The 15,541-nt window shown below is 38.7% G+C and overlaps 1 protein-coding gene across 1 annotated transcript in view; it reads left to right on the top strand.

Moving 5' to 3' along the window:
* The first annotated feature begins 2,520 nt into the window (after positions 1–2,520).
* Positions 2,521–15,541, top strand: part of limk2 (LIM domain kinase 2) — a 57,367-nt gene continuing 44,346 nt past the window's right edge. The window contains exons 1-2 of the mRNA XM_060907361.1: positions 2,521–2,708; positions 4,993–5,089. Of these exons, the coding sequence (XP_060763344.1) occupies positions 2,693–2,708; positions 4,993–5,089 (113 nt within the window). The 5' untranslated portion in view covers positions 2,521–2,692. The remainder of the gene's footprint in view (positions 2,709–4,992; positions 5,090–15,541) is intronic.

Raw genomic sequence — 15,541 nt, 5'->3', positions numbered from 1 at the left:
TAACTCAAAGTAGTGAATTGATTTTGATGTGGATTCAGGATCCAGATATGTAGGTAGATTCAGGAATGTTTATTATTTCCAATGTAACTCCAAAAGCAGTGAACGGATTTTGATGTAATTTGGAGGAAAGGTGGTCCATGGGCCAAGGACAATTGGTTAGATTTTGATGTAAATCTGGATAGGTATGTGGATCCAGGATATTTTTTTTTCCCTCTTCCCAACGTAACTCAAAGTAGTGAATGTATTTTGATGAAATTTGGAGGAAAGGTGGGCCATGGGCCAAGGAACAATTATATTCTGATGCAAACCCGGATACTGGGCGGCACGGTGGTGTAGTGGTTAGCGCTGTCGCCTCACAGCAAGAAGGTCCGGGTTCGAGCCCCGTGGCTGACAAGGGCCTTTCTGTGTGGAGTTTGCATGTTCTCCCCGTGTCTGTGTGGGTTTTCTCTGGGTGCTCTGGATTCCCCCACAGTCCAAAGACATGCAGGTTAGGTTAACTGGTGACTCTAAATTGACCGTAGGTGTGAATGTGAGTGTGAATGGTTGTCTGTGTCTATGTGTCAGCCCTGTGATGACCTGGCGACTTGTCCAGGATGTACCCCGCCTCTTGCCTGTAGTCAGCTGGGATAGGCTCCAGCTTGTCTGCAACCCTGTAGAACAGGATAAAGCGGCAAACCCAGATATGTATGTGGATCCGGGATTTATTATTTTTCCCCCCATTCCCAACATAACTCAAAGTAGTACATTAATTTTGATGAAATTTGGAGAAAAGATGGGCCAAAGAACAATTGAATAGATTTTGATACAAATCCAGATATGTATGCAGATCCAGGATTTTATTTCTATTTCCAACGAAACTCAAAGTAGTAAACAGATTTTAATAAAATTTGGAGGAAAGGTGGGCCATGGTCCAAGGAACAATTGGTTAGATTTTGATGCAAATCTGGATATATGTGGATCCAGGATATTATTTTCTGCCTCATCCCAACGTAACTCAAAAAGTAGTGAATGGATTTTGATGAAGTTTGGAGGAAAGGTGAGCCATGGGCCAAGGAACAATTGGCTAGATTTTCATGCAAATCTGGATATGCATGTGGATCTAGGATACAGATATGTATGCAGATCCAGGATTTTTTTTCTATTCCCAACGTAACTCAAAGTAGTGAATTGATTTTGATGTGGATTCAGGATCCAGATATGTAGGTAGATTCAGGAATGTTTATTATTTCCAATGTAACTCCAAAAGCAGTGAACGGATTTTGATGTAATTTGGAGGAAAGGTGGTCCATGGGCCAAGGACAATTGGTTAGATTTTGATGTAAATCTGGATAGGTATGTGGATCCAGGATATTTTTTTTCCCTCTTCCCAACGTAACTCAAAGTAGTGAATGTATTTTGATGAAATTTGGAGGAAAGGTGGGCCATGGGCCAAGGAACAATTATATTTTGATGCAAACCCGGATATTGGGCAGCACGGTGGTGTAGTGGTTAGCGCTGTCGCCTCACAGCAAGAAGGTCCGGGTTCGAGCCCCGTGGCTGACAAGGGCCTTTCTGTGTGGAGTTTGCATGTTCTCCCCGTGTCCGCGTGGGTTTCCTCCGGGTGCTCCGGTTTCCCCCACAGTCCAAAGACATGCAGGTTAGGTTAACTGGTGACTCTAAATTGACCGTAGGTGTGAATGTGAGTGTGAATGGTTGTCTGTGTCTATGTGTCAGCCCTGTGATGACCTGGCGACTTGTCCAGGATGTACCCCGCCTCTCGCCTGTAGTCAGCTGGGATAGGCTCCAGCTTGTCTGCAACCCTGTAGAACAGGATAAAGCGGCAAACCCAGATATGTATGTGGATCCGGGATTTATTATTTTTCCCCCCATTCCCAACATAACTCAAAGTAGTACATTAATTTTGATGAAATTTGGAGAAAAGATGGGCCAAAGAACAATTGAATAGATTTTGATACAAATCCAGATATGTATGCAGATCCAGGATTTTATTTCTATTTCCAACGAAACTCAAAGTAGTAAACGGATTTTAATAAAATTTGGAGGAAAGGTGGGCCATGGTCCAAGGAACAATTGGTTAGATTTTGATGCAAATCTGGATATATGTGGATCCAGGATATTATTTTCTGCCTCATCCCAACGTAACTCAAAAAGTAGTGAATGGATTTTGATGAAGTTTGGAGGAAAGGTGAGCCATGGGCCAAGGAACAATTGGCTAGATTTTCATGCAAACCCGGATATGTGGCTTGGTGGAGACGACACTCTATCAAGTGCCCTTCTACTTCTAACCCTGGTGTTTTATGGCTAAATGCCTTGAGCCAGAGCTCCAGATCAGACCAGAAGGTAAATTGTTTTACACAGAGATAAGCACTAGATGGAGCAGTGCGACCTCAGCTTTTAGTTCTCAGCTCGAAATTTGAGTTTCTCCTGTTTCAGGTTTCAGGTGTTGCTGTTTGATCCCTTCCGGTCTCCGTACAGGAATTCCAGCTGCATGACGTCACCAGTTCCAGAGCAGAGGCGAGCTGCCTGAAAGCCAGTGTCGTCGTGCTGCTCCGTGCAGAAGCGCTCATTTCATTCCAGTGCCTCGGGATTTCTCGCTTTTGAGTGCGTCTCCGGGCTCAGGGATGTGCTCTGAGAACATTCCTCATATCCTGACCAGCATGTGAGATTGTGTTTGAAGGCAACCAGCGAATAAATGGACGAGCAAGAAGGTAAAACGGAGAGAATGACTGACTGGAATCGAGGAGGCGTGTTTACAAATTGTACCATATATTGATAAAGTGCACAAGTATGTGTTTTGTTATTGCTGTTGTGTTTGTTTAATGTAAATAAATATACTTGGGATGTTTCTGTTTGCTGGTAAGGCAACAATTTTTGTTGTATCGCCTTGATATGATGACAACAGAATTAAAATCCGGTCATGATGCATAGTTATTACGTCACTACTTTAATTTGCATATATGTTAAGTGTGTTCATATTTTATTTATTTGTTTATTTATTTATTCAAAAAGTTCCCATTCCCAAAATTCTTCCTGCAACCTGTTATTCATCCAAACCAGCCTTTCCTAAAGGGCATTTAAAAAGTGCTTTACTTTTTTTTTTTTCTCCCCCCCCCCTTTCCTTTTTCTTGGAGTGATACAAGATCAAACACACACCTTTGTACTTTTTTTTTTTTTTTAAGTTTGTATCATTTTATCTACAGAGGGGTGTGTGTGAGAGCGAGCTTTACTTTACTTTAAAGGTAGTTACGGTTTGTCAGTGTATTTTAAAATCTTCTAGGAGAATGATGCATGTTACAGGTACAAAAGGTACCAGTAGATAGGCTCGTGCGATACGATTTTAAAAAAATTGTATCGCAATACTCAGACATTTCTGTGGTATAATAGCCTGTGTATCATAATGGTGTGCTAACAATTTAGTTAGTTGGAAAAACTGAAAAATGTCTTTTTTTTTTTGTTTGTTTGTTTATTCGCATGTATAAGGACATTAAATTGTATAATAGCAATAAACAAAAAACATGCAGGGGAGGCTAGAAACCTATGTGGTTTTGCATGGGCCTCCTCCAAAACTTAAAAATATAAGAATGCTAGCGTTATAAAGTATACATACATAAGCAAACAAAATTTATATAATTTTGATTTGTTTCTTTCATTAGTTAAAGTATCTATATACATCGGAAGCTTACACATATGAAGACAAAAGTCTTAATAATGTCTAATTTATACAGAAATGATGTAAAGCTGGCAAAAAAATAGAATTAGTACAAAACTTTTAATATCAGAGCAGCCACTTTGAAAGAGTTTGTAGCTACGATTTTAAAGCCTGTTGGGAAAACATACCTGTGGTATCTTGGAAAAGTATTTTGTGATCATAATATTGATTGATTTATACTGTCATTTTGCCTCAACCCTAGCTATAAAGATGGGTAAATTTAGTATCCTGTTCCTGAGTGTGCATGCACGTATAGTGTGTGCGTGCATGTTTTTTATATACTACTGAAGACTAAATGTCTCCACAAGGATGGTAAAATCTGACAGTTTCGACCTTGTGGGGACGTTCAGATGGTCTCTACAAGGAAATTGCTGTTGTGTGTTTTAAACAAAAATTATTAAAAAAAGAGCCAGAAAGTTTCCTTTTCATTACTGAGGTTAGGATTAGGTTTAGGCTCAGACACACAATTATTACTGCAGTTAATTAATACTGTCAGTGGAAGGTCCTTACAAGGATGGTGAGAGAAACGCGTACACGAAGTATTATAGACAATAAGCTGTAACCTCTGGACTTGTATACACGCAAGGAAATAGTCTTTCAAAACACAGGACAAGGCAGGAAATGCAAGTGAATGGAAATAGGTGCTTTAGTGGAGATGTGCACTTTTTTTTTCTTTTTTCCCCCTCCCAGTTGCCTAAAAATAACCCGAGGCATTAACCAGACCCAGATTTTCAGCTACCTCAGTTCATCAGCTCATGATTATTAACTTGCGTAGATGAGCAATAGACATATAGATAAGTTTTCTTATATCCTCCCAAATTTCCAATATATAGCTGTTATAGTTGTAAATGTGACCCTTAAGTCACTTGTAATTGTGATTTTAATTATTTACTGAAGACTAAATTTCAGTAAACGTGAACACACAGCGAAATAAACATGCATAGTGTGAAATTCAGTGCATCAAATGGGTTTTGATCATCTGTGTTCATCCATATTAATGAAGCCAAACCTCAAATTCGGACTGCAATAAAAGTAATTGATTCACGTGTTAAATCTGAATGTGGGGAAAGTGATGACTCAGTGGTTTAGGCTTTGGGTGGCTGATTGGAAGGTTATGAGCTCAAATCCAAATGCTGCCAGCTTTGCACTCTAAAGTGCTCAGTTGTATTCGGTCTTCCTCCCTCGTAAGCCGCTTTTGGATAAAAGTGTCAGCAAAATGAGTAAATGTAATGCATAGGTTTCTATCAAAAGTGTTTGTTTACCAGTGTCCTCATGTACCCCAGATCCAGGTGACAGCGTGTGCGCTGGATGTGGAGGCAGGATTCAGGATGCTTTTCATGTCAAGCTCTACAAAGACTTCTGGCACAATGCTTGTTTTCGGTAAGTTTATCCGAGCAGGACTTGGACATGACAAACGTATCATGATGTAGGGCTACTGGGCCATTTTATTTAAATGCATGTCCTTGTATTTTGAGGAAAGTTGTGTGAGGGATTGTTCACTCAATGAAATGGCATGACGTGAACGTACTCTTTTTAACGCTGCCCACATGTGTAAAACCCATAGATTCAGTGGAATGTGATGTATTCCCCCAAAAATAAATGGCATAGGAGCTTTATTTACTTTTGGTGCACTTAAGCGTGACGCAAATATTGATCTGGAAATGGAAAAAATGATCGTAATACCAAGTGATATGGTGGAGGCTGCCAAGTTGGCAGTTGTAAATTTCTTCCCAGTTGAGGCAGGGAGAAATGTGGCTTTATTTCCATTTCATGCTAATTTCATTGTCGGTGAAGAAGGCAAATCTGAGTTGTTTTGCTGCATTTTTGCATTCAGGTTCGGAGGGAGCATCAGTCTGGTTAAGATTGGGAGTAACCAGAGCCTGGAAGCTCCTTTCACTCAAGTATTTTGGCTAAATACCTACACTTCCTCACATAGTTGTGTGTGTGTTTCAGAGATTCTCAAACTTTTAATGCCCAGGCACCACTTTAACTGGATTAAAAAATATATATATCCAAGCAATACAGATTGGATTCACTATTCAGATATCAGTCTCATTATTTGAATCCACTCTCAGAAAATAAAGTACATTATTGTACCTTTAGGGGTGCAGTGGCTTGTCACTGGGCAGGACCCTCTAAGGTACTTATTTGTACCCGTTAAATACTGCTAGGGAACAAATATGTACCTTTTTGGCCCTAAAAAGAGACAGTTATTCTGAAGTCCAATAATGAGCCCTAGAGGGTACATTAATGTAGATTGTACCTTGGGGAATAGAAATGGACTCCTACTGTACCCCTATCTCTGACGGTGTGTATACATTAAGAATTTGGCGAGGTTTTGGAGTCATGGAGCTTTTATTCCTTCTTTTTTAGTTTTAAAGATTTGAATTAAATACAAGTCCTTGGTAAAATATGCTAAAAATAGTAAGAATGATAAGAACTCAATAATGAATATAATAACTCTGATAATGGAGTGTTGTAATTTTTACCTGTATAAGAAAAAAAAAACACCCTCACAGACCACCTTATTATGCTTGATATTCCTGAAAAGGTGCAAGATGTTTTATGCCTAAAGTTTGAATTCAGTGCTGATTAGGTAGTATGTACCAGTTCACCCACTTCCATGATTCGATTCAATTCATGATATTGGATTCACAATTTTATTTTCTCACAATATTTTTGAAAAAAATAAAATGAAGCAGTTTTTTGGTAATAAAATGTAACATTTCCCTACTCTTTATCAACTTAAATATTCCTTTGGTTAAAAAAACTTTTGTTTCATTTCATAACCAAAAATAATTTACCCACATTTGTAAAGGTTGGAGTAAAATACAATAGCCTATTAACTAATATATACCTTTCTTTTTTTTTTTTTTGAAATTGTATCTTTATTTGGAATGGACAGAAGAATACATCCGCATGGCATCATTAATAGGAATACAAGCAAAAACCATTCCAGTTTTTTGTGTTTAAACCAGGAAGGGCGTAGCACTAGCCGACATGGTCAATAAGTCCACAGAAAGAAAAGTCGTGAAGCCTGGGTCAGACTTCGTTTGTCTCTTGCATGACCCTTATTCCTTTAACCCAAGATTGGGCAAGATTTGAGTCACAGTTGCCTGTTGGGAACATGGTTAATTTCTTAAGGCCCAGTCTGACGAAGTGTGTAGGGCCAGTGGAGTACACACGTTCTCCTGGATAGCATCCTGGAACATCTCAGTTAATATATACCTTTCTATATTAAAAACGTTTAGGCCTTTTTTTAAAATCCTTTGAAGAAAATTCTTCTACCTCCATTTGCTTCCCTTTCCTTTCACTTTCAGCAGTCTGTTACAAGAGAGCTCTGATTTCTTGTTAATTCTATTTGTACAGAATCACACAACAGCTCTTTCCCATTTTAGATCGGTTTTTCTTGTGGGTTTTTTCCACATTAAAGCTGTGTTACTTTCGCGTAAGGTGAAGTCAGGTGTATTCCAGCTGTTGTAGGTTATTCTATCCACATTCACTGGATATGAGTAATTGCATGCTCTGATTGGCTACTCTACTACTAGGCTATCAGCTCATATACTGTGAGTAGAGAAAACAAAATGGCGGCGCGTGTTGCTGAACCAACCGAGGACGAAATAAAAACACTACTCGAGAACAAAATCCCAGAAATACAAAAAAAAGCAACAAAATATAGAAGAAAGGTATTTAATGGTAAGAACATATCTTTTATTTTTCAAGACTTATTATAGCAGCATTTTTCACAAATTGCTACTGTCATTTTGATGGTTTGTTTATATTCTAAGTGAAAATTTTGTTGGACGTTTTGTATAAAGTTTTTATTTATCGAATTTGCAAAAAATAAAAATGCTCTGTTTCTCAAAATCCAGTGAATGTGGATAGAATAAAACAGTTATTCCACTCATTCTTGTTGTACATGGCTTCTAGCCAACTCGGTGCTACGTGCCTCATCGGCTATCAGCTCATATACGACTTGATTTCGTGGCATAGCTGTTAATTATTGCACCTTCTGCTGTCTAAACAACATAATTACAGCTGGGGGGAAAAAAAAAAAACTAAGATCATGCAGCCTGATTATTTTTTCCCACCCCTCCTTCATTTAGAATCCTCATAATTTGTATTGCAATTTATCATCGCACAATATATTCGTTACATGCCTATTTGCTACTACTGTGTGTGTGTGTGTGTGTGTGAGAGAAAGACCTAGATGGAATGAGTAAATCATCCTACACAATGCTGATTCATGCTCTCTCCATGTTTCTCGTCTCACGCTCTGTTCCTCTCTTTTTCTGTTTTCAGGTTTAATCATTGATAAGATTAAATGATCTTTTAGCACATTGTTCTGAGTAATGAGGGTCAAAGTCTTCTGTAAAGCTGAAATAAACTGCAGAAGTGGTCCAGTGAAGTAGCCACATGAAGGAAAATGAATGTTGGGTCATCAAATCTACTCCACTTCTTATTTAAAAAAAATAAAATAAAAAACAGGCCAAAGTACAAGAGTTTTTTGTGCGTATGGTCATGACTAATCCGGTGAAATAAGTTACAGATGATCTGTGCTTCACTGTATTTGGTTGAACTACAAAAGGTAAAGAGCCAAAATCACTGTTTGTAGTCATAGGCATGATGGTGTATTTATTTATACTTCTAATACACTTTTCCATGCTGTTTATTTAGATTGGTCAAAATCCAATCTCGATTGCTTTAACCCTGACATGGCTGTTAGTCCCAGATGAGCTGGTCTGAGTATTTCAGAAACTGCAGATCTCTGGGGATTTTCACACACAACAGTATCAAAAGTTTACACAGAATTGTACAACAAAAAGATAAACATCCAAATGAGTGGCAGCTCTGTGGGTGGAGACGTCTTGTTGAGAGACTGGGGCAGAACAGCCTGACTGGTTCGAGCTGACAGGAAAGCTTGTGAATTCCAAGATGCTTTTCTGCTCAACATGGTTGTAAAGAATGGTTCTTTGAGTTACTGTAACCGCCTGTCAGTTCGGTGTAAACTCTCTAGAGACTATTGAATAAATTTCACAAAAACAGCAATGTTTTGCTTTTTAAGCGCGCCTTTTATTTATTCTTACAGAGATCATCCCTGTGTCCGAAATCGCTCACTATATAAGGCACTATATGGCGAGGACGCCATTTTATAGTGCTGTCCGAAACGATTGTGAGGATGATTTATACCCTATATAGTGCACTTAAAATATCCCGCAATGCATCACGAAAAGTAGTGTACAACTGATGGTCACTAACCAAGCAATATATCCCATCATGCATTGCGGTCGCGCTGAAAGAAATCAAATTAAGTCTCAAATTTGATTTAATAAAAGACAGCGGCAAAGAAGAAAGTATTCAGCCTTGATTTTAAAAAACTGAAAGATGCAGGTACTTTGATTAATGTGGGAAATACGCTCAGTATAATATGTATTCATCACAAAAATACATGCATGTATTTATTATTTTGAAAACTACCAGCCGGCTGATCTGGCACATTAACTGTGCGACAGTAATGACGTAAATACCAGCGTGACGGAGTAGTGTCCAAAAGTGTCTTTTCATTTTAGATTAGATTAGATTCACTTTATTCATCCCACATTGGGGAAATTCACGTGTTACAGTAGCAAGAAAAAGTCAAACAGATAACAAATAAAACTGAAATAAAAATTAGACAAACGAAGGATTAAATACAGCGGGCTATTTGCATTATCTACCGTGAAAAGTATAGAGAAAAAATTCTTATTGAGAGGCTCGGAAAAATTGCACATTACAGGTAGACTCTGTGTGTGTGTGTATATACACGTATAATATAGAAGTATGGATAAAAATAGTTTAAGGCCTATATTATTGCACATAATTGCATTGATGAGAGATGGCAGAGGTAGTAGTGGTGAAGTAGTGCAAATATAATGACAAACAGGTTATTGGTGCTACGTTATATTTTACCAATGAGCTCAGTATATAGTAATTCCCTATATAGGGAGGAGTGAGCGATTTCGGATGCAGGGTATGATGTGAAAGGGACTTGTTTAAGAAACACAGCAATCAGTCTGTGTAAAGATGTCCAAAATGGCATTATTGGATAGTTTATATACCGTAACAGAATGTACGTAAGCCTAATGAGTTCATTTGTAATCCAGTACTGCCTGTTAAAGTATCTGTGATGTACGTGCACATACAAGGTTGAAAGGAAATGCAGTGGTCTCGATTCCTTTTTTTTTTTAATTTCCAGAATTGTATGTACAGAATATACAAGGTGTTTCAAAAAATATCATTTCACAATCTAATAACTTTGCCAATCTTTGTTCAATTGACCTCAAATTTTAACAGCATGTGTAGAAACGGGTCAAAAAAATTTTTTTGTCTATCTTTTTAGGTATAGAAATGCCATTCACTGGAAAAGAACAGGCATTTTGTGTGTTACAGTACAGTCGAACAAGACTGTGAAGTGTGCATTGAGAGAATTCTCTAAAAATGTACCAACTGCAATGCAGATTTGGACATGGCACAAAAAGTTCAAAGAGGAAGGCTGTCTGTGTCTCAGGCACTGCGCGTATTGGAAAATTTGTGAAATCTTTCATGGAATCCACATACCTTTTTTGAATTTCTCATTCAGATTTTGAGGAATAAAGCTTAAATTGCTCAACATTAAGCCTGTTCAGTTTCATTTGACTAGACTATGTAGTTTCTGGGATATTTACATCTCAAATATCATTTTCTGAAACACCCTTTAGTACAGAATTTCAACACGTCACCCAGGTTTCTGAATAATCCACAGCCAGAGTGCTCTCTGAATAAGTTATTCCACAAAATCGAGTCGTACATGAATTGATAGACAACGAGGTGCGTAGTGCCAAGGCAGCTATAAGCCATGTACGATGAGATTGGGTGGAATAACTGTTCCATTTTGAGAAATGGAAATGCTTGCCTTTTTTATTTTTTGCAAATTCCAAAAAATAAAATCTTTATACAAAATGTCCGACAAAATCATTTCCACTCAGGTGGACTTCTGAAAAACCGTTCGATGGCTGCACGAATTGACTTTAGTGTCTTTTTGTTTTTTTGTAGAAAGTGCTGTCGTGCCGAGGTATAGAATAGCTTTCGGCATTTAATTCTTCCTTGGACACTTCAGTTTTGTAATTTTCAAACTTCTTTGAGCTTTTGAGCCAGTTGGAAAAAATTCAACAAATTTTAATGCTTAAAGATGAAGAATGTAAACAAACTGGTGAAATTACCAGAGCAATTTGTGAAAAATGCTATAATAATTCTTGAAAAATAGAGATTCTTACCATCAAATACTTTTTCTTTGGGGGGGGGTTTGTGTTTTCGAGTAGAGTTTTTTTTATTTCATCCTTGGTTGGTTCAGCAACATGCGCCGCCATTTTGTTTTTCTCTATTCATGGTATATGAGCTGATAGCCTAGTAGTAGAGTAGCCAATCAGAGCGCACAATTGCTCATATCCAGTGAATGTGGATAGAATATCTGGTAGAGGCCAAACATCCACAAACACCCCAGTACCATCAAAAGTTAAATCATAATGTAACATATGCTGCATCAATAAAGCCGCATGGTCATGTAGACCATGATTTGAGACTCTTGACTGAGTTGCTGAGAAAGGACATCGCTCTGTAGTGTAGTTTGGCTCACAAATCAGGACAAACCCGAACAACATGCGGAGAATTTTAAACAGGGCAAGTGCTGAAATGGATGTCAATCAAAAGGTGAAGTTCGTTAGAGTAAATACAGAAACTGAAAGTGTGCTTTAGATAGAAACAGAGTTTAAGTCTTTAGGATAGGTTAAGGCTCTTATTTGGGAATTCTTTTTGCATGTCCTGTTGCACAGTCCTTGTTTTCCAGGTTAAGTTTAAGAAAATGTAAGAGACCATAACGTGCATTTAATCAGTCATATCTTTAATAAATGCGTTCATCAATCTCTCTCTTCTTTGATGCCCTATATATACACTTAATTCTAGCCACATTCACTGGATATGAGCAATCACGCAGTCTACTTGATTGACTGACTACTACTAGGATATCAGCTCATATACTGTGAGCAGAGAGAAACAAAATGGCGGCGCATGTTGCTGAACCAACTGAGGACGAAATAAAAACTCTACTCAAAAAAAAAAAGCAACAAAATATAGAAAGTAAGTATGTGGTGATAAGAATGGGGTCCCCCCCCCCCCCCCCCCCAAGAGTTATTATAGCATTTTTCACAAATTGCTCCTGTCATTTCACTGGTTTGTTTGCATTCCAAGTGGAAATGATTTTGTCGGACAGTTTGTACAAAGGTTTTAAATTTATTGAATTTGCAAAAAATAAAAATAAATGCTCTTTTTTCTCAAAATCCAGTGAATGTGGATAGAATAAAAGTTATTCCACTCAATCTCGTTGTACAAGGCTTATAACTGAACATCAGCTCATGTACAGTGGTGCTTGAAAGTTTGTGAACCCTTTAGAATTGTCTATATTTCTGCATAAATATGACCTAAAACATTAACAGATTTTCACACCGGTCCTAAAAGTAGATAAAGAGAATCCAGTTAAGCAAATGGGACAAAAATATTATACTTGGTCATTTATTTATTGAGGAAAATGATCCAATATTACATATCTGTGAGTGGCGAAAGTATGTGAACCTCTAGGATTAGCAGTTAATTTGAGGGTGAAATTAGTCAAGTGTTTGCAATCAATGGGATGACAATCAGGTGTGAGTGGGCACCCTGTTTTTATTTAAAGAACAGGGATCTATCAAAGTCTGATCTTCACAACACATGTTTGTGGAAGTGTATCATGGCATGAACAAAGGAGATTTCTGAGGACCTCAGAAAAAGCGTTGTTGATACTCATCAGGCTGGAAAAGGTTACAAAACCATCTCTAAAGAGTTTGGACTCCCACTCCACAGTCAGATTGTATACAAATGGAGGAAATTCAAGACCATTGTTACCCTCTCCAGGAATGGTCGACCAACAAAGATCACTCCAAGAGCAAGGCGTGTAATAGTCAGCGAGGTCACAAAGGACCCCAGGGTAACTTCTAAGCAACTGAAGGCCTCTCTCTCACATTGGCTAATATTAATGTTCATGAGTCCACCATCAGGAGAACACTGAACAACGGTGTACATGGTAGGGTTGCAAGGAGAAAGCCACTGCTCTTCAAAAGGAACATTGGTGCTTGTCTGCAGTTTGCTGAAGATCACGTGGACAAGCCAGAAGGCTATTGGAAAAATGTTTTGTGGACGGATGAGACCAAAATAGAACTTTCTGGTTTAACTGAGAAGCGCTGTGTTTGGAGAAAGGAAAACACTGCATTCCAGCACAAGAACCTTATCCCATCTGTGAAACATGGTGGTGGTAGTATCATGGTTTGGGCCTGTTTTGCTGCATCTGGGCCAGGACGGCTTGCCATCGTTGATGGACCAATGAATTCTGAATTATACCTGCAAATTCTAAAGGAAAATGTCAGGACATCTGTCCATGAACTGAATCTCGAGAAGGTGGGTCATGCAGCAAGGCAACGACCCTAAGCACACAAGTGATTCTACCAAAGAATGGTTAAAGAAGAATAAAGTTAATGTTTTGGAATGGCCAAGTCAAAGTCCTGACCTTAATCCAATCGAAATGTTGTGGAAGGACCTGAAGCGAGCAGTTCATGTGAGGAAACCCACCAACATCCCAGAGTTGAAGCTGTTCTGTACGGAGGAACGGGCTAAAATTCCTCCAAGCCGGTGTGCAGGACTCAACAGTTACCAGAAACGTTTAGTTGCAGTTATTGCTGCACAGAGGGGTTTATTTTCCTCAATAAATAAATAAATGACCAAGTATAATGTTTTTGTCTCATTTGTTTAATTGGGTTCTCTTTGTCTACTTTTAGGACTTGTGTGAAAATCTGATGTTTTAGGTCATATTTATGTAGAAATGTATAGAAAATTCTAAAGGGTTCACAAACTTTCAAGCACCACTGTACGACTCAGTTTTGTGGAATAACTGTTAAATATTAGAGATGCTCACACGTTTTCCTTTATATATTGATATCGATGCCTTTTGGCAAATACTGAAACCATTCCAATGTGTTTTTAGCTATTAAGCAGTTTTTAATCAAAGCTGGCTATCTGCTGAAACACTGTACGGGAGGAAATGCATGGCCAAATTCCAGATTTGTTCATAAACATGATGCAAAAGATTTAAATGACTTCTTGCGACTGTGCTGCGCTGGGGCAGGTAGTGACCGCTCTCCATAGCGCTGCTGTGCTGAACACTGGGACATTCCTAGACGGCGATTCAGTGCTCCTCCAGACACACACCGCCTGCTGTTGGTCCTGCTTCTGAAAAAGCAAGTTGTCACTCGTACCCCAACTAATGCTCCTTTTGTGATGAGAGGAAAAGAGTGAAACCTTGGGCCACAGTGGTTGTTTTTTAAGTGCGGTTCTGGGAGGGGCAGGAATGCTCCTCGCCTGCCTGCTAATTGTGTTTGGTTTCCCTTTTCACATAGGTTTGCTTTTCAGTTGGGATGTCATGTTGCAGGGAGGATTTTTCGCTTCTCAATCTGACAGCAACAGTTTGCAGTTTAGTCGTATAAAAAGTGCGGTATTTTTAGTCTTGATCTTGATTTTAGTCTTGCGTATAAAGGCATTTGTGTGGTCTTGTTTCACCTTAGCGAACCTTTTACAGGCAGATTTCCTCTTTACTCATGCTCGTGGCCATAGCTGAATAAGGTACAAACAAATCCGAGCCTTAAAGCGAAATATCCGTTCATTTTTCTCACCTTACAGACATGGGCCATCACTGTGGCAGAATTATGGCAATCAACCAAAAAAAAAAATCCATGGTAGAGCCAAAACACTTTTTAAAAAAAAATTATTTATTTATTTATTTTTGGGCGGCACGGTGGTGTAGTGGTTAGCGTTGTCGCCTCACAGCAAGAAGGTCCTGGGTTCGAGCCCCGGGGCCGGCGAGGGCCTTTCTGTGTGGAGTTTGCAAGTTCTCCCCGTGTCTGCGTGGGTTTCCTCCGGGTGCTCCGGTTTCCCCCACAGTCCAAAGACATGCAGGTTAGGTTAACTGGTGACTCTAAATTGACCGTAGGTGTGAATGTGAGTGTGAATGGTTGTCTGTGTCTATGTGTCAGCCCTGTGATGACCTGGCGACTTGTCCAGGGTGTACTCCGCCTTTCGCCCGTAGTCGGCTGGGATAGGCTCCAGCTTGCCTGCGACCCTGTAGAAGGATAAAGCGGCTAGAGATAATGAGATGAGATTTATTTATTTTTTCCTGCCTACTTTGACACTTCAGTTGACTGAAAACATCAAGACTTTTGTATGAAATAAAATTGGGGATAATCAGTGTTACTGTCACCACCCTGAAGATTATTTTCCAATAATGGTGTGTCCTAAAATGTTTTATTGCTTTTCTACCACAATCTGTCTACGATGGCATTTTTATTAAATAAGGAGTATTGTACCCCTTGGCTGTTTAGAGTTGCATGTAATATTCAGTTTGTTCCTGTTCTCACTTGTTTTTTACCGCATATATAAACAGTGGTGTCTTGCCATTCTCTTCAAATTAATAAGGTAGAAAAATGATTTACATCACGTTACTGAAAAATTGAAAGACTTCAGGATATTACTGAAAAATCAGGATTTTATATGTATGACATGGACACGAGTGTTTTACTGGTAAATGCGCCACTCGTATTTTTCATACGAGCTCCAGCCGGGACATAGAAAACCAAAACCATGACACAAATCTCTATGTCGCTTGTAAGGAAATTGATGAAATGTTTTGATAAATTTGGGTAGTTTGTGAATGTCAATATAATAAAAAGAAAATCACAC

This window comes from Neoarius graeffei, chromosome 24 (genome assembly GCF_027579695.1).
Source record: "Neoarius graeffei isolate fNeoGra1 chromosome 24, fNeoGra1.pri, whole genome shotgun sequence".
In the NCBI taxonomy this organism is placed as follows: Eukaryota; Metazoa; Chordata; class Actinopteri; order Siluriformes; family Ariidae; genus Neoarius; species Neoarius graeffei.
This window is presented reverse-complemented; position numbering and strand designations above follow the sequence as displayed.